The sequence below is a fragment of the Hypanus sabinus genome, chromosome X1, assembly GCF_030144855.1.
Source record: "Hypanus sabinus isolate sHypSab1 chromosome X1, sHypSab1.hap1, whole genome shotgun sequence".
NCBI classification, from domain to species: domain Eukaryota; kingdom Metazoa; phylum Chordata; class Chondrichthyes; order Myliobatiformes; family Dasyatidae; genus Hypanus; species Hypanus sabinus.
This window is the reverse complement of record NC_082738.1, coordinates 30,611,823-30,638,218: the sequence shown is the minus strand read 5'-3', so window position 1 is coordinate 30,638,218 and position 26,396 is coordinate 30,611,823. Positions and strand designations below refer to the sequence as shown.

The window sequence follows — 26,396 nt, the reverse complement described above, 5'->3', positions numbered from 1 at the left end:
ACAGCCCCTCCCCTCCCTTGTGGACCCTCAACCCTTTCCCCCGGTTCCCAGGTGCTGGAATTCTTTGCATTGCTCCCCACTGCTTCATGACATGCAAATTCCTTCACCATTCCCCCCCACTCCTTTCCTCAAACTCCTAACAAAGATGACACCACTGTCTGGTAGAATCTCAGATGGTGACAAGGTGGTGTACAGGAGTGAGATAGATCAGCTGGTTGAGTGGTGTCTCAACAACAACCTTGCACTCAGCGTCAGCAAGACCAAGGAATTGATTGTGGATTTCAGGATGGGGAGGTCGAGGGAACACACACCAGTCCTCAGTGAGGGGTCAGCAGTGGAAAGGGTGAGCAGTTTCAAGTTCCTGGGTGTCAACATCTCTGAAGAGCTCTCCTGGGCCCAATATATTGATGCAATTACGAGAAGGCCCAACAGTGGCTATATCTCATTAGGAGTTTGAGGAGATTTGATTTGTCACCAAAGACTCGAGCAAATTTCCACAGCTGTACAGTAGAGACCACTCTGACTGGATGCATCACCGTCTGTTGTGGAGGCTCCAATGCAGAGGGTTGTAGACTCAGTCAGCTCCATCACAAGCACAAACCTCCCCAACATCACAGACATCCTCAAGAGGCAGGGTTTCAGAAAGGCGTCATCCATCACTAAGGACCCTCACCACCTAGGACATACCCTGAACCATTGACGAGGAGGTACAAGAACCTGAAAACACACATTCAATGTTTCAGGAACAGCTTCTTCCCCTCCACCATCAGATTAAACCCATGAACTGACTATTCGTCTTTTTGCATTTTATTTTTTATGTCATTGCACTGCCACAAAACAAGAAACCTGATCCTCCCTCTGTCCCTTGTCATAGGATCCCTTCCCTCAGCCTTGAGAGCCGGAGGGATCTGGTTGAGGGTGGGGGACCTCAGGTAAGTGTGGGCACTACCTCTGGGCAGTGGTGGTGATGCTGTCCATCACTTCCATGATCCGGTGGAGGGCAGAGTCTGTGCCGACTGTCATGTCCGTGCCACAGAAGTCATTGTCGATAGAGCCCACAATCCCCACGATGTTCAGATGAGAGGAAGCCTTCACCTCCTCAGCCGTGATCTTACCTGGGACAGGGAGAGAGAGGTCACATTTCACACACAAGATCCTTCCATATTGTCCTAGCACACATTCGAGGGGTCAGACACAGAGTGAATCGCCCTCCACACGGTCCCATCACACACTCCCGGGGTCAGACACAGAGTGAATCTCCCACCACACTGTCCCATCACACACTCCCAGGGTCAGACACAGAGTGAATCTCCCTCCACACTATCCCATCACCACTCCCGGGGTCAGGCACAGAGTGAATCTCCCTCCACACTGTCCCATCACACACTCCTGGGGTCAGACACAGAGTGAATCTCCCTCCACACCGTCCCATCACACACTCCCGGGATCAGACACAGAGTGAATCTCCCTCCACACCGTCCCTTCACACACTCCCAGGGTCAGACACAGAGTGAATCTCCCTCTACACTGTCTCATCACACACTCCCAGGGTCAGACACAGAGTGAATCTCCCTCCACATTGTCCCATCACACACTCCCAGGGTCAGACACAGAGTGAATCTCCCTCCACACTGTCCCATCACACACTCCCAGGGTCAGACACAGAGTGAATCTCCCTCCACACCGTCCCTTCACACACTCCCAGGGTCAGACACAGAGTGAATCGCCCTCCACAGCATCCCATCACCACTCCCGGGGTCAGGCACAGAGTGAATCTCCCTCCACACTGTCCCATCACACACTCCTGGGGTCAGACACAGAGTGAATCTCCCTCCACACCATCCCATCACACACTCCCGGGATCAGACACAGAGTGAATCTCCCTCCACACCGTCCCTTCACACACTCCCAGGGTCAGACACAGAGTGAATCTCCCTCTACACTGTCTCATCACACACTCCCAGGGTCAGACACAGAGTGAATCTCCCTCCACATTGTCCCATCACACACTCCCAGGGTCAGACACAGAGTGAATCTCCCTCCACACTGTCCCATCACACACTCCCAGGGTCAGACGTAGAGTGAATCTCCCTCCACACTGTCCCATCACACACTCCCAGGGTCAGACAGTGTGAGACTTACAGTGCACCATCCCATCTCATAGTCTGAAATGTGGTTAACACCATACATGGTAACCAAGATGGAATGTTGCATCAGTTCTAGAGTATTGTGTGCAGTTCTGGTTGCCTCATTACAGGAAAGATGTCGGGGCTTTGGAGAGGGAGCAGAAGAGATTCACCAGGATGCTGCCTGGATTAGAGTCAAGAGCTACAAGGAGAGGTTGGACAAACCTGTGTTGTTTTCTGTGGAGTGGCAGATGCTGAAGGGAGATCTGATCGAGGTTAATAAGATTATGCAAAGGCATAAATAGAGTTGATAGTCAGAATCTTTTTCCCCAGGGTCAAAATGTCTAATACCACAGCACTTGAACTTAAGGTGAGACGGGGTAATTTTAAAGGAGATGTGAGGGGTAAGTTTTGTTTATACAGAGTGTGGAGGGTGCATGGAATGTGCTGCCAGGGGTGTGGTGGAGGCAGATACGATAGAGGTGATTAAGGGGCTCTTAGACAGACACATGTACATGCATGGAATTAGGGATATGGACATTGAGGAGGCAGAAGGGATTGGGTTAGTTAGGTATTATGTTGTTCAGCACAACACTGTGGGCTGAAGGTCTTGTATTCCTATCCAAGCCAGTCCCATTTCTCCACGTTTGACCCATATCCCTCTAAACCCTTTCTATCCATGTACCTGTCCAAGTGCCTGTTAAATGTTGTTAATGTCCCTGCCTCTGGCAGCTCGTTCCATGTACAGACCACCCGCTGGGTGAAGACATTGCCCCTCGGGTCCCTATTACATCTTTCCCCTCTCACCTTAAACCTGTGACTTCTGGTTCTTGATTCACCAACCCTGGGAAAAAGACAGTGTGCATCCACCCTATCTGTGCCCCTCAAGATTTTATACAAAGTTGCACTTCAGTCTCCTACACTCCAAAGAATAAAGCCCCAACTTGCCCAACCCCTTTCAGTCCCTGGACTCCAGGCAACATCTTTGTAAATCTCCTCTACACTCTTTACAGCTTAATAACATCTTTCCTGTCGCAGGGCAACCAAATCTGAGCATAATATTCTCCAAAATGTCAACAGTTTATTTTCCTCCGCAAATGCTGTCTGACCTGCTGAGTTCTTCTAGCATTTTGTATGTATGTGTGTTGAATACTCTGCCCAAGGAAGCAGGAGAGGCCACTGCATTAAGTATATTTAAGACAAGGTTGGATAGATTTTTGCATAGCAGGGGAATTAGAGGTTATGGAGAAAAGGCAGGTAGGTGAAGATGAGTCCATGGCCACATCAGCCATGATCCATTGAATGACGAAGCAGGCTCAATAGGTCGGATGGCCGACTCCTGCTCCTGATTCTTACGTTCTAATGCTTCAGATGCAACTGAGCCTTAGGCCTCCTCCCCTTCCCACAGCCCTTGGTTTCCACCAACATTCTCAATATTCCTCCACCTCAATAAGACCCTTGACACATCCAGAGATTCCCCTCTCTCACGGAAATGAAGGTCCCTACACACCTCAGTGTTAACTGACTCCACCCCCCCTCCCCAGTCAATCTTGTAACTGTGTCCCCCTGTTTGAAACTCTCCCTCCGGTAGAGGATCTCCACATCTCCCCTCTCATGTCCCCTCAGGGTGTGAGGTGTTTTGTATAAGATTTTCCTAAACCCCACAGGATACAGACATGAACCGTCCAGTCTCTCTTGATGGGACAACCTCCTGATCTCAGGGGTTAACCTGGTAAATCCCAAGTGTAGTTTAACCAGGGTTTTATAGAGCTGCAACATTACCTCACAGCTCTTGAACTCAATCCCCTGACTAACAAAGGCCAACACACCATACACCTTCTTAACAACCCTGTTAACTTACACAGCAACTTTGATGGATCTACGGATGTGGACCCCCAGATCCCTTTGTTCCTCCACTCTGCTAGGAATCCTATCATTTACTCTGTATTCTGCCTTCAAATTCAACCTTCCGAAGTGAATCACTTCACATTTCTCATTGAACTCCATCTGCCACTTCTCAGCTCAGCTCTGCGTCCTGTCAATGTCCTGTTGCAACCCATGACAATCTTCTACACTGTCCACAGCTAACTGATCCATCAGGTCATTTATAAAAATCACAAAGAGCATGCGACCCAGAACAGATCCCTGCAGAACACCACAGGTCACCAACCTCCAGGCACAATACACTCCATCTACTACCACCTTCTGTCAATGCTGAATCCACACAGACAATTTTCCCTGGATCCCATGCCTCCTGATTTCCTGAATGAGCCTGTCATGGGGAACCTTATCAAACACCTTACTGAAGTCCATCTACTCTACCTACATCCACTGTTCCACCTACATTAATGTGTTTTGTCACTTCCCCATATAATTCAATCAGGCTCACAACCTGCCCCTCACAAATTATCCCTACACTTCTTCAAATTATCGTAAATCCTGTCTCTCGAGAATCTTCTCCAATAGTTTGCCCACCACAACCATAAGATTCACAGGCCTATAACTTATTCTGTCATTTACTCGAAGAATTCAATCACCACTGGTCTGTCCCTCGCCCTCCCCTCCCTTTCCCTCTCGGGGGGTGGGGGGGGGGCGGGGAAAGAGGGTCCTGGGACACACTCACCTTGCTTCTGGAGATCAGCAAGCAGGCCACCCCACTCCATGCGGAATTCATTGGCTCCGGTCAGGCTGCCGTCACCCCCGATAACACACAGGTTGGTGATGCCACGTTTCACCAGGTGCAGGGCCGCAGTCATCCTGCCCTCGCGCGATCGGAAGTCCTTACAGCGAGCACTACCGATGACCGTGCCGCCCTGGGGTGGTGGGGGGAGAGGAGGGAGAACAGTGATGGGGAATGAGAGAGGAAAAGAGAATGGAGGTGGTGGTGGGAGGAAGGAGAGGGAAGGTGAGCGAGGGGTGTGCGAGAGGAGAGTGGGGGGGGATGGGGGAAAGAGGGGTGGGGGGGAAGAACTACAATGTTGTGGCCGTTACTGAAACTTGGCTGGAGGAAGGGCAGGATTGGATGATGCAGGTCCCGGGGTTCAGGTGTTTTAAAAGGACTAGGATGGGAGGTAGAAAAGTGGGGGGGAGTGGCATTGCTGGTCAGAGATATTATCACGGCTATAGAAAGGGAGGACACTGCAGAAGGTGTGTCCATGGAGTCAGTCTGGGTGGAAGTCAGAAATAGGAAGGGATCAATCACTGTGCTGGGAGTAGTCTATAGGCCCCCAAATGGCCCTCAGGACACTGAGGAGCCGATAAGCAGGCAGATTTGTCAGGTGTGTTCAAGAGGGATTCCTGACACAGTATGTGGACCGGCCGACGAGAGAAGAGGCCATACTGGATCTAGTTCTGGGTAATGATCCTGGTCAGGTGACAGATCTCTTGGTGGGGGAGCATTTTGGTGAGAGTGACCACAACTCCCTTAGCTTCAGCATAGCTATGGAAAGGGATAAAATCAGGCGAAATGGTAAAGTGCTTAACTGGGAAAGGGCTAACTTTGAAGGGATGAGGCAGGAACTAGCGAGAGTAAATTGGAAACAGATGTTCAAAGGGGAAAGCACAGAAGTAATGTGGGAGATGTTGAGGGACCACTTGAACTGGGTTCAGGATAGGTTTGTCCCACTGAGGCAAGGAAAAAATGTTAGGAAAAGGGAACCGTGACTGACGAAACACGTGAGGCAACTCGTCAAGAGGAAAAAGGAAGCATACGTTAGATATAAGAAGCAGGAAGTAGGAGGGGCTCATGAGAAATATAGGGTAGCCAGGAAGGAGCTACAGAAAGGACTTAGGAGAGCTTGAAGGGGGCATGAGAAGGCCTTGGCATGTAGGATTAAGGAGAACCCCAAGGCATTCTATGCCTATGTGAAGAACAGAAGGATGACAAGAACGAAGGTGGGACCACTAAAGGATAAAGAGGGCAACATGTGCCTGGAGGCGGAGGAGGTTGGGGAGGTCCTAAATGAATACTTTGCTTCAGTATTCACAAGTGAAAAGGGTCTTGATCAGGGTGAGGTCGAAGTAGAGCAGGCCTGTGTGCTGGACAATGTGGAGATTAAGGAAGAAGTAGTGCTGGATCTTCTTAAAAAAAATCAAGATTGATAAATCCCCAGGGCCGGATATGATACACCCCAGGTTGTTGTGGGAATTGAGAGAAGAGATAGCAGGAGCATTAGCCATGATTTTTGAATTCTCTTTGGCTACAGGGGAAGTGCCAGAGGACTGGAAAATAATGTAGTTCCCTTGTTTAAATAAGGTAATAGGGAGAAACCTGGGAACTATAAACCGGTGAGTCTTACGTCTCTACTGGAAACTACTGGAAAGGATTCTTAAGGATAGGATCTATGAGCAATTGGAGAAGTACGGTCTACTCATGGATAGTCAACATGGCTTTGTGAAGGGAAGATCGTGCCTCACGAGCCTGATAGAGTTTTTTGAAGAGGTAACAAAAGAAATTGATGAGGGTAGGGTAGTGGATGTGGTCTACATGGACTTTAGCAAAGTATTTGACAAGGTCCCTCATGAGAGACTCATCCAGAAAGTCATGAGTCATGGGATAAGTGGAACCTTGGCTGTTTGGATAAAAAATAGGCTTAAAGGAAGAAAGCAGAGGGTAGTTGTGGAAGGAAAGTATTCTGCCTGGAGGTCGGTGACTAGTGGAGAGCCGCAGGGATCTGTCCTGGGACCCCTGCTATCTGTGATTTTTATAAATGACCTGGATGTAGAGGCAGAAGGATGGGTCAGTAAGTTTGTGGATGAGACGAAGATTGGAGGAGTTGTGGATGGAGCTGTAGGTTGTTGAAGGTTACAAGAGGATATAGACAGGCTGCAGAGTTGGGCAGAAAAATGGCAGATGGAGTTCAATCCGGACAAGTGTGAGGTGATGCATTTTGGAAGGACAAACCAGGAGACTGATATGTGTGTGTGTGTGTGTGTGTGTGTGTGTGTGTGTGTGTGTGTGTGTGTGTGTGTGTGTGTGTGTGTGTGAGAGAGAGAGAGAGAGACCTTGGGGTTCAAATCCATACATCCCTCAAGGTCGCTGCACAGGTTGATAGGGTAGTTAAGAAGGTCTATGGGATGCTCGGCTTCATTAACAGGGGGATTGAGTTCAAGAGTAGAGAGGTCATGTTGCAACTCTACAAATCTTTGGTGAGACTGCACTTAGAGTATTGTGTTTGATTCTGGTCACCTCATTATAGGAAGGATGTGGAAGCGATGGAGAGGGTGCAGAGGAGATTTACCAGGATGTTGCCTGGTTTGGAGAACAAGTCATATGAAGCAAGGTTAGCAGAGCTGGGACTTTTCTCTTTGGAGCGTAGAAGAATGAGAGGGGACTTGATAGAGGTCTACAAGATTATGAGAGGCATAGATAGGGTGGATAGTCAGTTCCTGTTTCCCAGGGCACCAATAGCAAACACCAGAGGGCATATGTACAAAATTAAGGGAGGGAAGTTTAGGGGAAACATAAGGAGTAAGTTTTTTTTATACAGAGGGTTGTGAGTGCCTGGATTGACTTGCCAGGGATGGTGGTGGAGGCTAAAACATTAGGGGTATTTAAGGGCCTCTTGGACAGGCACATGGATGAAAGAAAAATGGAGGGTTATGGGGTAGTGTGGGTTTAGTACTTTTTTTTAAGGATTATATGGGTCGGCACAACATGGAGGACTGAAGGTCCTGTACTGTGCTGTAGTGTTCTATGGTTCTAAGGGGAGGGGGAAAGGGTGTCAGGAAAGGGGATATGGGGGGATTGCAGGGGAGAGAAACTATGAAGGGTAAGGGTGTGTGTGTGTGTGTGTGTGTGTGTGTGTGTGTGTGTGTGTGTGTGTGTAAGAGATGGACAGGGTGCGTGTGTGAGAGACTGATGGACAGGTAGTATGTGTGAGAGAGAGATTGGCATGGTGTCTGTGAGAGAGAGGTGGACAGAGTGTGTGTGAGAGAGATGGACAGGGTGTGTGTGAGAGAGAGATGGACAGGGTGTCTGTGAGTGAGAACACATGTGCCGGCCTGTGTTTTCAGTGTAATGTGACCTCTGATCTGGTGTTGGAGATCAGGAGGCTATTTCCAGCTGCTGATATTTGGGAGTGACCCTGTGTCAGGGGTTGGATTACAGTTGTTCCCAACTGACAGCCAGCCTTGCAAAGGTCAGTGGAAGCCTGGTGGGTAAATTAGCCCTCTTATTCACTTACCTCATCGCCCTTCTCCACCCTCACTCCTCTCTCTTCCTCGTACACCCTCCCTTCCTCACCCCTCCATCTCCCTTATACCACTCCCTTTCATTCCCCTGGAGCCGACACCACTTACCAGCTGCAACATCATTGAAACACTCTCCCAGGTTGCCTCTCGGATGTTGTTGCCTCCATCCACCAGACCTTGGTAACCCTGTGGGCAGAGGACAGTCAAACCACACTAACTCACACTAAACACATCGTCCCCTCTGGATCACATGGAGGGAGATTCACTCTGTGTCTGACCCTGGGAGTGTGTAATGGGATGGCGTGGAGGGAGATTCACTCTGTGTCTGACCCTGGGAGTGTGTGATCAGACAATGTGGAGGGAGATTCACTCTGTGTCTGACCGTGGGAGAGTGTGATGGGATGGTGTGGAGGGAGATTCACTGTGTGTCTGACCCTGGGAGTGTGTGATGGGACAGTGTGGAGGGAGATTCACTCTGTGTCTGACCCCAGGAATGTGTGATGGGACTGGGTGGAGGGAGATTCACTCTGTGTCTGACCCCAGGAATGTGTGATGGGACTGGGTGGAGGGAGATTCACTCTGTGTCTGAACTTGGGAGTGCGTGATGAGACGATGTGGAGGGAGATTCACTCTGTGTCTGACCCTGGGAGTGTGTGATGGGACAGTGTGGAGGGAGATTCACTCTGTGTCTGACACCAGGGCCCAAAACTATTCGGAGTTCTCTAAACATGGCGTTGTCAAGCTTCAGCATTGCATCCTTGCTTTTATATTCTAGTCCTCTTGAAATGAATGCTAACAGTACATTTGCCTTCCTCACCACAGACTCAACCTGCAAATTAACCTTTAGGGCTCCCAAGTTGCTTTGCACACCCGATATCCAAATTCTCTCCCTATGTAGAAAATAATCTGTGGGGGGGGGGGAGGAGGAAGGACGGCAGGGGGACAGGAAAGGGAGGGAGGTATGAGGAGGATCAGGCTGAGGAAGAGGTGTGACAGGAATGGAGGAAGGGAGGGGCTGAGAGAGAGGGGAGGTAGACGAGGGATGTAGGTGGAGGAAAAGGGAGGAGGGTGAACAGAAGATCGGCAGGGGCACAGGAATGAATAATGGAGGGATGGTGTGGGGTAGGGATGGTGTGCAGTAGGGGAAGAAGGCAAGGAGGGTTGAAGGTGGGTTGGAGAGGGAGAGAGGGAGGAACATGGTGGGGATAGGAGGGAGTGAGGGGTAAGAGAATTGTTGGAGGTGGAGGCATAAGAGGGGGCTGAAGGGTGGTAGGAGGCAGTGACTGAGGGATAGAAGGGAGAGGTAGGAGGGAGTGCCTGAGGGAGGGGTCAGAGGGAGGGTCTGATAGCAGTAGGACGGAGGAGGTAAGAGGGAGGGGTAGGAGATAGGTTTAGGATAGAAGGGTTAGGAAGAAGGCGATTGGGGGGAGGGATTTGGAGTGGCTGAGGGACAGGTAAGAGGGAAGGGCTGAACACTCACCTCGTGAATGAAGTAGACCTTTGCTCCAGTGTAGATTCCAACTCGGACAACAGCCCGGACAGCAGCATTCATCCCTGTGGATAGAGAGGATCGGCTCACTCCAGTGACAAGAGGTTGAGTGTGACTGGGTGACATGAAGGGAGGGAGTGAGGGGAGGCCCCAGAGGGAGATAGAGCGAAGCAGAGAGGTGAAGTGCCAGAGTGAGATGGGGTGAGGGGTGTCCAGATGGAGGGAGGGGGTGAGACTTGGTCTGAGAGGGAGCGAAGGGAAGTCTCAAAGGGAGAGTGGGAGCAAGTGAGGGGAGATTCCAGAGGGAGGGAGAGAGGGCTAGGGAAGGGGAAGGGGAGAAGCATCACTCACCCTGAGCATCTCCACCACTGGTCAGCACCGCAATGGCTCTGCCGGCACCCCGAGTCTCCAGGCGGGACCGTTCGACCACAACCATGTTGTCTGCAGGGGCACAGATTCAGAGTTGGGTTGGATTTTCCCTTGCACCTTCCTCCCTCCTCCAACTCCCTCCATCTCCTTCCCTCTTCCTCCCCCCTCCCCTCCATGCTTCTTCACCCATCTGTCCATCTTTCCCTCTCCTCGCCATATTCCCTCTACCTCACCATCTCTCTTATCCCTGTAGTTCTCCCTTCTCCACTTATTAGTCCTTTGCTCCACCTCTTTGTTCATATTGTCTCCCTCCTTGTCCCCTTCCCCTCCCTCCATTTCCACTTCACGTTAACAATTCCACCTCCCCTCTCCACCTTTCTGTCTCTCATCCCTCCTTTTCCTCTCTATTGTTTCCCCTCACTCCCTCCCTCTCCTTGACCTAAACATGAATTGGGTTACGTTAGAGGCAGTCCACAGGAGATTCACCAGGATAATCCCAGGATTGAGAAGGTTGTCCTATTGGCAGGGTATGGGCAGTTTGGGTCTGTATCCCATGGGGTTTAGAAGAACCAGGGTTGAAGTTATTCAACATCTCAGCCCCTAAGGTGACGTGGGAAGAGAGATGTAGAGATGTTTCCACCAGTGGAAATGAGATGACACAGTTACAAGGTGGGTGGGGTGGTGAGTTAACACTGAGGTGTGCAGAGACCAGTTTTGATAACTTCATTCACCTCAACTCTGAACTGACTCCACAACCTATAAACTCACTTTCAAGGACTCTGCAACTCATGTTCTCAGTATCATTATTCACTTTTAAAACATATATCATTTGCACAATTTTTCTTGTTTTGCACATTGGCCTGTGTCAATCTACATCATTCAGAGTTTTTCATAAATTCTATTTTATTTATTTATTGTTCTGTGAATGCTTGCATGAAAACGAATCCCAAGGTAGTATGTGGTGACATATAGGTACTTTGATAATAGATTAACATTGAACTTTCATATCTCCAAGGAAGGGGACTGGATCATTGCAAGTGTTGAGCGTGGAGGTACTGTATATAAATTTCAGGAAGGTTGAGAGGACCAAGGACTGTGCAGAACTGGGGCAAGAGAGGTGATCGGATTTGTTGGTGAGACCTGGAGTATTCTGTTCGTTTTTGGTCTTTCTGCTACAGGAGAAATGCCAGTAAGCTGGAAAGAGCCTGGAACATCTGGACAGCAAAGATGCATACATCAGGATGCTCTCAAAAGTAGTGGATATGGCTCAGTCCATTATGGGTAATCCCCCCTCCCCCCCCACCGTTGAAAACATCTACATGAAATACAGTCATTGGGAAGCCGCATCTATTATCGAGGACCCCCCCACCACCCAGGACATGCTCTTTTCTCAACTGCTGCCATCAGGAAGGAGGTACAGGAGCATCAGGACTCACACCACCAGGTTCAGGAACTGTTATTATCCCACCCAACCAGGCTCTTGAACCAAAGTGGATAACTTCACTCAATTTCACTTGCCCTGTCAGTGAACTGTTCCCACAACCAACTTTCAATGACTCTTCATCTCATGTTCTCAATATTTATTAATTATTATTATTTTATTTTGTATTTACAGTTTGTTGTTTTTTGCACACTGGTTGTTCCCTCTGTTGGTGCAGTCTTCATTGATTCTATTACGGTTATTGGATTTACTGACTATGCCCTCGTATATGGTGACATACATGGACTTTGATAATAAATTTAATTTGAACTTTGAAAGAGTACAGAGGAGATTGAGGAGGATGTTACCGAGATGGTTCCAGACCACCATGGCAGACTGACCTGCAAGGTCAGATCCAGTGGGATCTGTTACGAACTAGCTTACTGAATTAAAGATTGGCTTGGAGGTAGGAAGCTGTAGGTGGTGGTTGAAGGTTGTTTCTTGGAATGGAGGCACCACAGGGGTCGGTATTGGGACAACTGTTATTTGTCATTTATATAGATTTGGACGTGAATGCACAGGAGTTGATCAGTACATTTGCAGATGCCATAGAATTAACAAGTGTTGTTAATAGTGAAGAAGGTTATTATAGATTACAGGGGTTAAATATTGTTCCCATCTAAGCCATTTGTCTGTGTTTGTCCCATATCCCTTTCCTATCTGTGTGTCTGTCCAAGTGACTGGCTTAGATGGGAATCTGGGTTAGCATGGAGCAGTGGGCTGAAGGGCCCTATTTTGTGCTGTGTGACTTTGTGACTATTAAACTGGGGGGGGGGGTAAGATGCTCAAGGGACTAGCTCCCCCTCACCATCCTCCCCAGTTTCCTGAAGAGGTTGAGAGAAGATAAAAATTAACTTTATTTGTCAGAAGAAACATACAGTGAAATGTGCTGTTTGCATCAAGCCAAATCAGTGAGGTTTGTACTGGGTAGCCCACAATCGTCACCACATTTCTGATGCCAACATAGCACATGGGAGGAAACTGGAACACCCAGAAGATCCATGCAGTTATGAAGAGAATGTACGTACTCCTTACAGACAGCGGCAGGATTTGGTGTTCTGCTGACCACTACCCTCCCTCTCCCCTGACCTTTCTTCCCAGTCTCTCCATGAATGTGGGGGTGGGGATTGCATGATTGGCGAACTACGTATCCTATCACCAACACATCCCTGGGACCAGCTGCACAGTGCGTAATCAGATATTATGATCCATGTCTGGTGTCTATTCCTGTTCTTGTTTTAATCACAGCTTTTAATATCATGAGAGAGAGAGAGAGAGAGAGAGAGCAAGAGAGAGAGAGAGAGAGAGAGAGAGAGACAGAGACAGGGAGACACACACACACACACACAGAGTGTGTCGGGGAGAGAAGGGGGGACAGAGAGAGGGGAGAGGGCAGAGAGGGAGGGGAGAGTGGGAAAGGGGGAGTGGGGAGAGGGAGAGAGAGGGGGAGATGGGGAAGAGAGGGGGACGAGAGGGGAAGAATGAAGTGGAGGTGGGAAGAGAGGGGAAAAGAGAAAGGGGAGAGGGAGAAAGTGGAGTGAGGGAGGGGAGGAAGAGATGAGGGGCACAGAGTGAGAGAGGAGCTCCCACTGCCCCAAAGCCAAGGAGGGTTGGATCTTCTAACCTGCTGCACCCATCTCCTTCCCATTCCAGAAGTTCCTGAACAATTTCCCGGCCCTAGGACCACCATACACCTCCTCCTCCTCCACCACCCCACCCCCACTATCTACCTCCCAGTCCAGGCTAGCACCTTCCCCAAGTCCCATGGGTACTCACCGCAGAGGGCGATGGATCTCTGAGGCAGCTGCTGAAGTACGAGAGGGATCTCTCTGGACAGTGTGTGAAACAAGAGCAGAGCTGCAGGACTGATATAGTCAGCTGGTGCCCGGCAAATGTCAGGGCAGCAGGGAAAGGTCACACTCCAGATGTGGCAGGGAGCCCAGTGAGAACGTCCAACAGGCTACACAGGGACAGGCACGCACGCACGCACACACACACACAGGCAGACAGACAACACACATACACATGTACGGACGCAAACAAGGACACACTGAGGCAGGCAGACACACGAGCATAGACAGTGACAGACACGCTGAGACACACACAAATAGACAAACTCGTACACACAGATGATGAGGGGTAAAGACAGGGGAGGAGACAGAAGAGGGGAGACACAGAAAGAGAGGTAGAGAGAGAAAAAGAGAGAGAGGGAGAAAGGGAGGGAGAGACAGTCAGAGAGAGAGGGGGTAGGGGGGATATTGGGAGATAGAGGGGGTTGGGGAGGATGGGGGATAGCAGGGGATGGGGATAAGAGGGGGATAGAAGGGGTTAGAGGATGGAATAACAGGGGGTGAAGGAGTGGAGTGTTGAGAGAGACTGAGGGTGTGACAGGGAAAGTGACACAGAGTGTGACAGGGAGAGACAGAGAAAGAGGGGCAGAGAGAGGGAGGAGTAGAGAGGGGGAGGGAGTCAGAGGGAGAGAGTGAGTGAGACAGAGAGAGAAAGAGATCAAGGGGAAGAGATAGGGGCACAGAGGTGGGGAGAGGGGGTGACAGAGAGAGGGAGACACAGAGAAGGAGATAGTGGAAGTGAGACAGAGTGGGAGAGGGAGATAGAAAGAGGAGGACAGATAGAAGAGAGAGAGAAAGAGAAGGGGGAGAGAGGGAGAAATGGGGAAGATAGAGAGGGAGGGAGACAGAGAGAGAAGGGAAAGAGATGGAAAGAGAAAGGGAGTCAGAGAGAAAGACAGGTATAGAGAGCAGGGAAAACAAAGGGAGGGGGTTGACTGAGTGAGAGATCAGGCAGGGAGAGAGGGGGAAACAGAATGAGGGATGTGGAGAAAGAGAGAGGGAGATGAGAGATCAGGGAGACAGAGAAAGAGGGAGAGACTGAGGGGGAGAGAGGGGAGACAGAAATAGAGAAAGAGGGTGGTAGAGAGAACAAGGGACAGAAAAAGGAAGACAGAGGTAGAGAGAGGGAAAGGGTGACAGATTGAAAGAGACAAAGAGAGGGAGACTGAGAGGGGAGACAGAGGGGGAGGAGAGATAGAGAAAGGGGGAGACAGGAGAGAGCGCATGGGAGGCAGGAGCAAGAAAGTGCGTGTCAGAGACAATGAGTGAGAGAGGGAGCGGGCGAGCAGGAGCAGAGGAGAGAGGGAGCGCGAAGGAGAAGAAACATGAGAGAGAGGGAGAGTGGGAGACGGAGCAAAAGAGAGAGTGGGCCGACGGGGAGCGAGTGGGGGAGAAGGAATGTGCGAGAGAGATTGGGGGAAGAGATGGAATGAGGGAGAGAGAGAGAGAGTGGGGGACAGTGAGAACGTGAAACAGACAGTGGGAGAGAGGGAGCTTGAGAGAGCAGAGTAGATAGAGAGTGTGCAAGAGAGAGAAAGCTGGGGACAGATGGTGTGGAAGAGAGAGAACGAGCACAGGAAATAGAGGGTGTGCAAGACAGAAAGAGAGTGTGTGAGACTGAGCAAGGGTGAGAGGGAATGCAAGACAGAGGAAGGTAGGGACAGATGAAGTGGAAGAGAGAGCAGGTGAGAGAGGGAGAGCGCTAGAGAAAGTTGGAAAGGGAACGCAAAAGTGAGAGGGATGGAGAGAGAGTTGTTGGCAGACAGGAAGCACGAGACAAAGGGAGCAGGGAAGAGAAGACAGTGGAGAAAGGGAGCGTGAGAGAGAAAGAGTAGGGTAGGGAGAGAGTGGGAGAACGAGGACAGAGAGAGAACATAAGAAATAGGAGCAGGAGTCGGCCATCTAGCCTATTGAGCCTGCTCCGCCATTCAATAAGGTCATGGCTAATCTGGCCATGGACTCATCTCCACCCACCTGCCTTTTCCTCATAACCCTTAATTCCCCTGCTATGCAAAAATCTATCCAACCTTATCTTAAGTATATTTACTGAGGTAGCCTCCACTGCTTCATTGAGCAGAGAATTCCACAGATTCACCACCCTCTGGGAAAAGCAGTTCCTCCTCATCTCTGTCCTAAATCTACTCACCCGAATCTTGAGGCTATGTCCCCTATTTCTAGTCTCACCTACCGGTGGAAACAACTTTCATGCCTCTATCTTATCTATCCTTTTCATAATTTCATAATTTCATAATTTCAGAATCAGGTTTATTAACAGCATGTGTTATGGAATTTGTTAACTTAGCAGCAGCAGTTCAATTCAATATACAATATAGAAGTAGAAAAATGATAATAATCATAATAAATAAAACAATTACAGTATGTGTATATTGAATAGATTAAAAATCAAGCAAAAATAATATATATTTAAAAAGTGAGGTAGTGTTCATGGGTTCAATGTCCATTTAGGAATTGTATGGCAGAGGGGAAGAAGCTGTTTCTGAGTCACTGAGTGTGTGCCTTCAAGCTTCTGTACCACCTACCTGATGGTATGCTTCTATAAGATCTCCTCTCATTCTTCTGAATTCTAGTGAGTATAGTCCCAGGCATCTCAATCTCTCCTCATAGTCTAACCCCCTCATCTCTGGAATCAACCTGGTGAACCTCTTCTGCACCACCAAAGCCAGTATATCCTTCCTCAAGTAAGGAGACCAGAAATGCACGCAGTACTCCACATGCAACCTCACCAGTACCCTGTATAGTGGCAATGAAGGCCAACATTCCATTTGCCTTCTTGATAGCTTGTTGCACCTACAAACCAACATTGTGATTCATGCACAAGCACTCCTAAGTCCCTCTGCACAGCAGTGTGCTGCAATTTTTTTTTACCATTTAATTAATAATCTGATCTTCTATTTTCCCTTCCAAAGTGGATGACCTCACATTTACCAACATTGTACTCCATCTGCCAGACCCTTGCCCACTCACTTAACCTATCTATATCTCTCTGCAGACTCTCCATATCCTCTGTACAATTTGCTTTTCCACTAAATTTAGTATCATCAGCAAACTTAGAGATATTACATTCGGTCCTTGCTTTCAGATCATTAACGTATATCGTGAACAGTTGTGGGCCCTGCACCGATCCCTGTGGCACACTGCTCACTGTTAATTGCCAACCAGAGAAACACCCATGTATCCCAACTCACGACTTTCTATTGGTTAACCTATCCTCTATCCATGCTAATACATCACCCCCAACTCTATGCATCCTTATCTTGTGGATAAGTCTTTTATGTGGCATCTTATTGAACACCTTCTTGAAATCCAAGTAAGCAACGTCCATCTGTTCCCCTCTATTCACTGTGCTCATTATATCCTCAAAGAACTCCAATAAGTTTGTCAAACAGGATCTCCCTTTGCTGAATCCATGCTGTGTCTGTCTGATGGATCCATTTCTTTCCAGATGCCTCGCTATTTCTTCTTTAATGATAGCTTCAAGCATTTTCCCAACTACAGATGTTAAACTAACTGGCCTATAGTTACCTGTCTTTTGCCTGTATCCTTTTTGAATAATGATATGACATTCGCCTTCTTCCCAGAGTCCAGAGAATTTTGGTAAATTATCATCAAAGCCTCTACTATAACCTCTGCCAATTATTTCAGTACCCTGGGATGCATTCCATCAGGACCAGGGAACATGTCTATCTTAAGGCCCACTAAGTTTGCTTAGCACTACCTCTTTAGTGATAGCTATTGTATCAAGGTCCTCACCTCTTATCGCACCGATAGCATCTCTCTTTGACGTGTTAGATGTGTCCTCCACAAAATAGTCATTCAAAGCCTCTGCCAATTCTTCATTACCCAATATCATTTTCCTCTTCTCATCCTCCAATGAACCTATGTTCACTTTAGCCACCCTTTTCTGCTTTATATAATTATACAAACTTTTACTGTACATTTTTACATTTTGTGCTAGTTTATTTTCATAATCTAGCTTCCCTTTCTTTATTGCTCACTTTGTGGATCTTTGTTGCGTTTTAAAGTTTTCCCAATCTTCCAGTTCCCCACTACTCTTGGCGACTTTGTACACATGAGCTTTTAGTTTGAAGCCTTCTTTTATTTCCTTAGTTATCCAAGGCTGGCTCTCTCCATTCTTCCTGTCCTTGCTTTTAACTGGAATATACTTCTGCTGAGCACCATGAAAAATCTCTGAAAGTCTTCCACCATTTCTCAACCGTCCCACCACATAGCCTGTGTTCCCAGTCTACGCCATCCAACTCCATCCTCATCCCATTGTTTAGGCATAATACACTGGCTTTAGGATCAAACGGTTGCACCCTCCATTTGTATGAGAAACTCAGTCATACTGTGATCACTCTTTGCAAGAGGATCCCTAAATACAAGATCAGTAATTTTACCTATCTCATTGCACAGGAACAGATTTAAGATAGCAAATTCAATTGTAGGCTCAGTAACATGCTGTTTAAGAAAGCCATCACAGATGCATTCTATGAAGTCCTCCTCAAGACTGCCTTGACCAACTTGGTTCATCCAATCTATGCACAAGTTAAAGTCCCTCATGACAACTGCTGTTCCATTATTACGTTTCTGTGTTTATTGCCTGTACCACTGTAATGTTGTTGTACCACTGTACAACTCCCACCAGTGATTTTTTCCCCTACTATTCCTAATGTCTACTTCGATGGAGTCAACATTCTGCTCTGTAGAATATATCTTATATCGTCTCTCACTATCACCCTGATCTCATCCTTAATTAAGAGAGAGCAAGCATGAGAGATAGAGGACGCAACAAGAGGGAGTGTGAGGGACAGAGAGCGCCGTCGACAGAGGGTGCACAAGAGAGAAAGAGAGAGCAGGGGCGAGTGGAAGAGAGAAAGAGCAGGGGAGAGAGAGTGGAGGAGAGATGTAGTGTGAGAGAGAGTGAGCGGTGGCGAGAGGGAGAGCAATACAGAGAGGGAATAGGAGGCAGGGAGGAAGTGATGAGACAGGGGGAGGGAGTGAGAGCTGGGGCCAGAGGGAGGGCATGAGAGAGGGTGAGCAAGAGAGATAGAGAGGGAGCACTCGCGAAAGGGAGTATTGAAGAGAGAGAATGGGATACAGCAGGGGAGGGAGGAAATGAGATACAGCGGGAACAGAGGGAGCACAAGGGAGAGAAAAAGAGTGTTGGTGAGGGGGAGCGAGCAGGAGAGAGGGATGGGTGAGACAGGCTACGTGAGAGAGAGGAAGAGAAGAGAAAAGTGAGGGAATGGAGAGAGCAGAGGGGGTGAGAGAGAGTGGGGTAAATAGGGAGCGTGCAAGAGAATGGAGGAGAGCGAATCAGAGAGAGCAGGGAGAGTGAGTGAGAGAGAAAGTGAATGTGAGACAGAGAGAGGGAGTTGAGAGAGAGGTGACGGGGTGGAGAGGGAACGCAAGGAAGGGGAGTGGGGAAAGAGGAAGAGCGGGAGAGACAGAGGAAGTGTGAGAGACAGTGTTAAAGAGGGGAAGTGCAGGAGAGAGTATCGAAGAGAGGGGATGGGGAGAAGGATTGGGATACAGGCTGGGAGGGAGGAACTGGGGAAGAGAATGCGAAAGTCAGAGGTGGGGGGAAGAATAGGAGCAAGAGAGAGGAAGCAGGGTAGAGTGGAAACAGTGAGGGTTACGGGGAGGGAGAGGGAGCACTAGAAATAGAGAAAGTGGGGAGAGAGCGGGGGACAGAGGGAGAGGGAGCAGGGGACTGAGGGAGCGAGAGGGAGAAAGTGGGGTCAGAATGGACATGAGGGAGAGAGGATGTGAGACAGAGAGTAAAAGAGTGAGAGTGGGAGCCAGAGAGAGTGCGTGGCAGAGAGGGACTGAGAGAGAAAGTGGAGTAGATAGGTAATGTGCAAAAGAGAGAGAGAGCAGGGAGACAGCGAGAGAGAGAGAGAGAACAGGCAGAGCAAAAAAGAGACAGTAGGGAGACAGTGGGTGAGTGAGAGGGAGAGAGAGAGAGCGGGGTGACAAGAGATAGAGAGGACGAGGAAGACAGCGAGAGAGAGAGTGGGGGAGAGTGAGTGAGGGATAGAGCGGGCAGAGAGCAAGAGAGAGAGAGTGAGGTGGGGAGACAATGAGAGAGAAGATGCGGGGCAGACGGCTAGTGAGAGAGAGAGAGAGAGAGAGAGAGAACGGGGGGGAGAGAGAAAATGGTGGGAGAAGAAAGAGAGAGAGAGGGGGCAGGCAGACAGCACATGAGTGAGAGAGAGTGGGGGAGACAACCAGTGAGAGAGACAGAGAGGGAGAGCAGGGAGACAATGAGCAAGGGAGAGAGAGAGAGTGGGGATCAGTGAGTGAGAGCATGGGGGTCAGCGAGTGAGGAAGAGGGAAAGAGAGAGAGAGAAGGGAGACAGAGTGGGAGAGGGGGAAGGGAAGAGGGGGAGAACAAGGAGACATTGAGAAAGACAGAGACACAGGGAGGGGGGGCCGGGGATTGACAGACTGAGCAGGGGAGGCGAGGATTGAGAGGAAGAGCAGAGAAGGCGTGATCAAGAAACAGAGCGGGGGAGTCGGGGGATCAAGAGACAGAGCGGGAGAGGATTGATTCGAGAGAGAGCAAGGGGGAGGTGGGGATTGAGAGGGAAAGTGGGGATTGGGAGTTAGATCGAGGAAGGAGACAGAGATGGGGAGGTAGTATCCACAGAGTGGGAAGTCAGGAATCGAGATAAAGTGGGGGAGGCGGTGATGGAGAGTGCAGGGGAGATGGGGATTGAGAGTGAGAATGGGGTGATCCAGACACAGAGCAGGGGAATGGAGTTTGAGAGAGAGCACCGGGTGGGGTTCAAGTGTATCATCAGGTCCAAGTCAGATTCTTCCCTGCAGTTATAACCGGCTCTTGCAAGGCGGACCTTATAATCGACCTTGTTATGACATTGTACCTGATAGTGCAGTGCAGGCAGACTTTCTCTGTAACTGTGACACTTTATTCTGTTATTGTTTTACCTTGTTCTACCTTGATGCACTGTGTAATGATCTGATCTGTAAAAGAATGAACCAATACCAATAAAACTGATGCTATTAGAACACAAAACACACACACAGCACCCATCTCAAGAAAAGACAAACAGTGTATCAAACTGTGATTGCAATCATATGGCTGCCCCAGGGTGCCAGTCATGGTAAAAGGAGACTGGGGCTGAGGCAGAAGGAAGCTTCGAGTGAGCTGATTCTTCAAGATTCTGTCAATCTTTGAAGATGCACTAACCCTAGGCAAATGGAGGGTATACTATCAACCTCTTGAGCTGTAGATGCTGGAACGAGATACTGACTCCACCCGGCCAAGTGGGGAGTGGTCCATCATACTCCTGACCTGTAGACAATGGAGAGGTAATGTGGTGGATGTGGAGCGTATGGACTAACCCCACCCGGGCAAGTGGGGAGTTTTCCATCACACTCCTGACCTGTGGACAGTGGAGAGGTAATGTGGTGGATGTGGAGCGTATGGACTAACCCCACCCAGGCAAGTGGGAAGTGTTTCATCACACTCCTGACCTGTAGACAGTGGAGAGGTAATGTAGTGGATGTGGAGTGTATGGACTAACTCCACCCGGGCAAGTGGGGAGTGTTCCATCACACTCCTGACCTGTAGACGGTGGAGAGGTAATGTGGTGGATGTGGAGTACATGCACTAACTCCACCCAGGCAAGTGGGGAGTGTTCCATCACACTCCTGACCTGTAGACAGTGGAGAGGTAATGTGGTGGATGTGGAGTACATGGACTAACTCCACCCGAGCAAGTGGGGAGTGTTCCATCACACTCCTGACCTGTAGACAGTGGAGAGGTAATGTGGTGGATGTGGAGTACATGGACTAACTCAATCCGAGCAAATGGGGAGTGTTCCATCACACTCCTGACCTGTAGACGATGGAGAGGTAATGTGGTGGATGTGGAGCGCATAGACTAACTCCAGCCATGCAGCTGGGGAGTGTTCCTTCACACTCCTGACATACAAACAGCAGAGATCTTGGGTTGTAATGTGAGGAAATGAATCGCTCTCTGTGGGATTCCCAGCCTGTACAACTCTTGGAAAAGTAGAAGAATGAGCATGGAGACATTAGATGCAAAAAACATGTCTGATTTTATTTGTGTCCAGGGTTGTGAGACATGGTGTCGCACTCCCCAAAAATAGAGATCTGTACAAAAGATGTATCACAAAAATCTACCAATCAAGTTGAAAAAAAAATCTAGAGGTCTATCTGTTTAGAAAACGATAGGGGCTTGCATAGCCTAGCAGTTCGGAAGTGTTGGGGTGAGATGTATGGATCTGTCGCTGGCAGATGCGAAGTCAGCAGCTGGAGTAATAAAGGATCCCCCACTGTGTGCAGGAGTTCACACCACCTCCACGACCCCCCACTTTGAACCATGAGTCCCAGAGGCTCTGCTGCCCCACCAGCAATTGGCAGGGTTTGGGTGGATAGAAGCAAGATTAAGGCCACATTAAGCTGCTGTCTCTGCTGAGGTAAGGGTGGGCAGATCAGACTATGGGGGGGGGGGGTTAGAGAGAGAAAGGTGGCAATGAAGGGGGGGAGAGAGAGAGACGGGGGGTTCTGGACAGTGGTACAGGAAGAGTAGCTGATGGAGTGGGGGAGAGGTGTGGGAAAAGGATGCAGGGAGAAGAGAAAGTGTGAATGGAGTGTGAGGAGAGGACTTAGGAGTTGATGCCAAGAGGAAAGACTGCTGACACTGTTCAAGGGGTTTGTCCAGACCTCTCGTGCCCCCTACTCCCTCCCCTCAGAGGGCTGGAACACAGAACAGGTACGTCCTCCCTCCGGAAAGAAGGGCTGCTAGCAGGATCCTTCCTGCCATTGCACAGAGGTACCCGATGCTGGAGGGCTGAAGGGCTGGTGGTCTGAGCCGGGCGTGGTTCCTCCACAACCCATCCCCGATCGTGGAATCCCACAGTCTTCCAACTTGAGGTCAGATTGGTCAGCCTCGGCCGTAGGTTATGGGTTGAAGGTCAGTCTCCCAGTGTCAGAGCAGTTTCTGGTGAATGATTTCCCAAGCCATCAGCTGTCTGAAGAATGGCATGTCCTTCTGTGGGGGAAGTGAGGGAGAGATCAGTGCGGGGAGAAAAGGGTTAGTGCAAGGGACGGAGGGTAGGAGGGACAAAATTGGGAAGACTGATGTGTTGGTGTGGGGAAGGTGGGGAGGGGAATATATGTGACCTTGCCCCTTCCCTGCTCACCTGTGAGAAGCGGATTGGTCGGTCTCTGCTGATGTAATCGGCATATTTACAGGTGAACATCCCACAGTCACTCCCATTCATTTGCTGGGGGATATCCTAGCAGTTGGGGAGGGAAGGAGAGGAGACAGGGTGAGAGGATGAGTAGACAGCCAATTCTCCCAGTCTATCTTTTGAGTTAATCAACCAGCACAGATAAAGGCCCTTCAGCCCAACTGGTCCATGCTGATTGTGTAGCCCAGTGAACTGGTTCTGTCTGCCTGTTTTTGGCCCTTTGCCCTCTAAACCTCTATCTGTCTACGTATCTAGATTGCTTTCAGAAGTTGCTAATGTGCCCGCCTCAACCACTGGTTCTGGCAGCTTATTCAAAGATGCACCACCCTTTGTGTGAAGAAGCTATCCCCCTCACCAAGGATAAAGATTGTGTTTCCACCCTGTCTGTACCCCTTGTGATCTTATGTACCTCTACCAGTTCTCTCTGCAATCTCCTACGTTCCAGGAAAGATGTAAATTCCTGGTCTACACAGCCAGTCCTTGTAACTCAGACCCCCAGGTTGAGGCAACATCCTGGTACATCTTTTCTGCAATCCTTTTAGTTGAGTGACATCTTTCCTATGACAGGGCGACTCAAACTGTACACAATTCTCCACGTGTGGCCTCACTTATAACTGCACACAACTTCCCAACTCCTGTACTCAGTGCCCTGACTGATGAAGTCCAGCATGTCACACACCTTCTGCAGCACTCTGTCTGCCTGCCTGTGATGTTGCTTTCACTTGTACTCCTAGATCCCTCTGTACCATGACACTGCCAGGGTCCTGCCATCCACTCTATAATCCTTTACCCTGGTTTGACCTCCCAACACCATACAACACTACCTATTTGTTTCTAAATATAGTATTTACAAACAAAGGTCCCAGCACCGACCCCTGTGGGCCACCACTAGACAGAGGCCTCCAATCCAAGGAACGGCCATTACCCATCACCCTCTGCTTCCCTCCACTGAGACCATTATGAATCCAATCTGTTATCTGCCCTTGGATCCCATGTGATCTAATCTCCCAGAGGGATCACCAAAGATCAACTTTATTGATCATATACAATTACGTGCATTAGGAATTTACTGTAGTGTGTTGGTCAGGGTCATGACAAAAGGCAACATTCAACAATATATAAAGAATTATACACTCAGTGGCCATTTTATTAAGTAACTACTATACCTAATAAAGTGGCCACTGAATATCTGCATGTGGTTTTCTGCTACTGTAGCCCATCCACTTCAAAGTTCGATGTGTTGTGTGTTCAGAGATGCTCTTCTGCACACCACCATTGTAATGTGTGGTTATTTGAGTTTGTGTTACCTTCCTGACAGCTTGAACTAGTATGGCCATTCTCCTCTGACCTCCCTCATTAATAAGGTGTTTTCGCTCACAGAACTGCCGCTCACTGGGTATTTTTTTTTCTCTCGCACTATTCTCCCAGGGGATCAGCAGTTTCTGAGATACTCAAACCATCCCGTCTGGCACCAATGATCATTCCACGGTCAAAGTCACTTAGATCACAATTCTTCCTCGTTCTGATGTTTGGTCTGAACAACTGAGCCTCTTGACTCCGTCTGCATGCTTTTATGCACTGAGTTGCTGCCACGTGACTAGCTGATTAAATATTTGCAGGTTGCTACTGAGTTAGAATACAAAGTTAGAGATTAAAGTACAGATATGGTATAAAAATGCTTAAATTGCCAGCAGGCATTTACAATATAAACAGAATTATACAAAGTGGTGTATAGTGCAGTGCAGTGGCATAGAATGGGGTGGGGGAGCCACAATGGCTGCTCAGATTAACTGCCCAGGGGAAGAAACTGTGAAGTTTTTGTTTATATAGCCCTATAGCTCTTTCCACAAGGGTGCTTTTGGAAAAGGCAGTTTGTAGGGTGGGTAGTGTCCACAATGAATTTTCCTGCCTGCTTCTTTGTCCTGGAAACATACAAGACCTGCAGTGATGGCAGACCTTTCAAAGACCTTGCTGAAGTCCATGCAGACAACATCCATTGCTACTCGCTTAGTTTCAAAGAACTTCAAGATTCATGACTCTGCACAAAGCTAACTGTCCTGAATCAGACCCTGTCCCTCAGAATCTACTCCATCAATTTACCCAGAGATGAAGCAAAAATTTCTTCAAAGGCCTCTGCAATTCTCTCTTTAGCTTTCACAAGGTCAGAGAATGCATGAGATCAGGCCCTGGGGATTTATGTCTTAATATACTCTATATCAAATATCTGTGGTTCATGTTGTATGGATTGTTTGTTTGCCTTTTTAAAAATTGAATGTTCGACTATCTTTGTGGTGTCGGGTCCTTCATTAATTCTGTTCTGTTTCTTTGCTTTGTGGCTGCTTGCAAGAAGATTAATATCAAGGTTGAATATGGTATTCATAAGTTGATAATAAATGTACTTTTTGATTATCAGTTAAGTTAAATTTTCCCATTAAGTGAGTTGGTCGTGAGGAAGACAAATGTGTTGTTAGCATTCATTTTGAGAGGACTAGAATATAAAAGCAAAGATATAATGCTGAGGCTTGAAAGGCAGTGGTCAGACTGCATTTGCAGTATTGTCGGCAGTTTTGAGAATGACACCAGATATGAAAACGTTAAAGTATGAGGAGTGTTTGATGACTCTGGGCCTGTGCTTGGTGGAGTTTAGAAGAATGTACGGAGATTTCATTGAAACCTGTTGAATATTGAAAGCCCTAAATCGAGTGGATGTTTCCAATAGTGAAGGACCAAAGAGCACAGCCTCTGAGTAGGACATCCATTTAGAACAGAGATGAGGAGGAATTTCTTTAGCTAGAGGGTGGTGAATCTGTGGAATTCATTGCCATTGACAACTGTGGGGGTCAGATCATTGAGAATATTGAGGATTGTTTGATAGCTCTTGAGCCTGTACTCACTGGAATTTAAAAGAATGAGGGGGAATCGCATTGAAACATACCATATATTAAAAGGACTTGTGGACATGGAGGGGATGTTTCCAATCACGGCAGAATCTAGATCCAAAGGCCACAGCCACAGAATACAAGGATGTCTCTTTGGAACAGAGATGAGGAAAAATTTCTTTAGCCAGAGTGGTAAATCTGTGGAATTCATTGCCGGAGACAGCTGTGGAGGCCAAGTCACTGAATACATTTAAAGCGGAGGTTGACAGGTCTTGATTAGTCAGGGCATCAAAGGTGATGGGGAGAAGGCAAAAGAATGGGGCTGATGGGGATAATAAATCAGCCAAGATAGAATGGTGGTGCAGACTTGATGGGGCAAATGGCCTTATTCTTTTCCTATGTCCCATGGTCTTACAGTCTAAAACTATCATATTATGTTCACAACTATCTGTAATCATTCTACATACCTGCTCTTCCAGTTCTTGCTGAATCTTTGGGGAGACTATAACACAATCCCATCAGAGTGATCCTCTCTTTCTCGTCTCCAAGTTCCATCAAGGGTCATCGTTATGTCTGCATTCATCAAGGCGGCAACTTCCCCCTCCTCTCCTATCATGCCTATAGCGTCTGTACTCCGCAAATTTGAGCTGATGGTCCAGTCCTTTGCTCAGCCATCTTTCTGTTACAGATGTGAAATCCCCCAGAGCCCACATCCAGAATTCAGCTAACTTACCTGTCAAGCTGC

The 26,396-nt window shown here is 48.5% G+C and overlaps 2 protein-coding genes across 3 annotated transcripts in view; both read right to left on the bottom strand.

Moving 5' to 3' along the window:
• The window catches only part of pfkmb (phosphofructokinase, muscle b), a 50,074-nt gene extending 29,446 nt beyond the window's left edge, over positions 1-20,628 (bottom strand). The window contains exons 1-6 of one of the 2 annotated variants that reach the window (XM_059956206.1): positions 13,433-20,628; positions 10,159-10,248; positions 9,799-9,872; positions 8,427-8,504; positions 4,750-4,939; positions 950-1,115 (exon numbers count right to left, since the gene is read on the bottom strand). In XM_059956206.1, the coding sequence (XP_059812189.1) occupies positions 950-1,115; positions 4,750-4,939; positions 8,427-8,504; positions 9,799-9,872; positions 10,159-10,243 (593 nt within the window). In that variant the 5' untranslated portion in view covers positions 10,244-10,248; positions 13,433-20,628. Of the gene's footprint in view, positions 1-949; positions 1,116-4,749; positions 4,940-8,426; positions 8,505-9,798; positions 9,873-10,158 lie in introns of both variants that reach the window. The other variant, XM_059956207.1, reaches the window with a different exon arrangement.
• Positions 20,629-21,588: 960 nt separating this feature from the next.
• The window catches only part of senp1 (SUMO specific peptidase 1), a 28,990-nt gene continuing 24,182 nt past the window's right edge, over positions 21,589-26,396 (bottom strand). Inside the window, exons 17-18 of the mRNA XM_059956205.1 lie at positions 22,722-22,817; positions 21,589-22,570 (exon numbers count right to left, since the gene is read on the bottom strand). Coding sequence (XP_059812188.1) covers positions 22,508-22,570; positions 22,722-22,817 — 159 coding nt within the window. The 3' untranslated portion in view covers positions 21,589-22,507. The remainder of the gene's footprint in view (positions 22,571-22,721; positions 22,818-26,396) is intronic.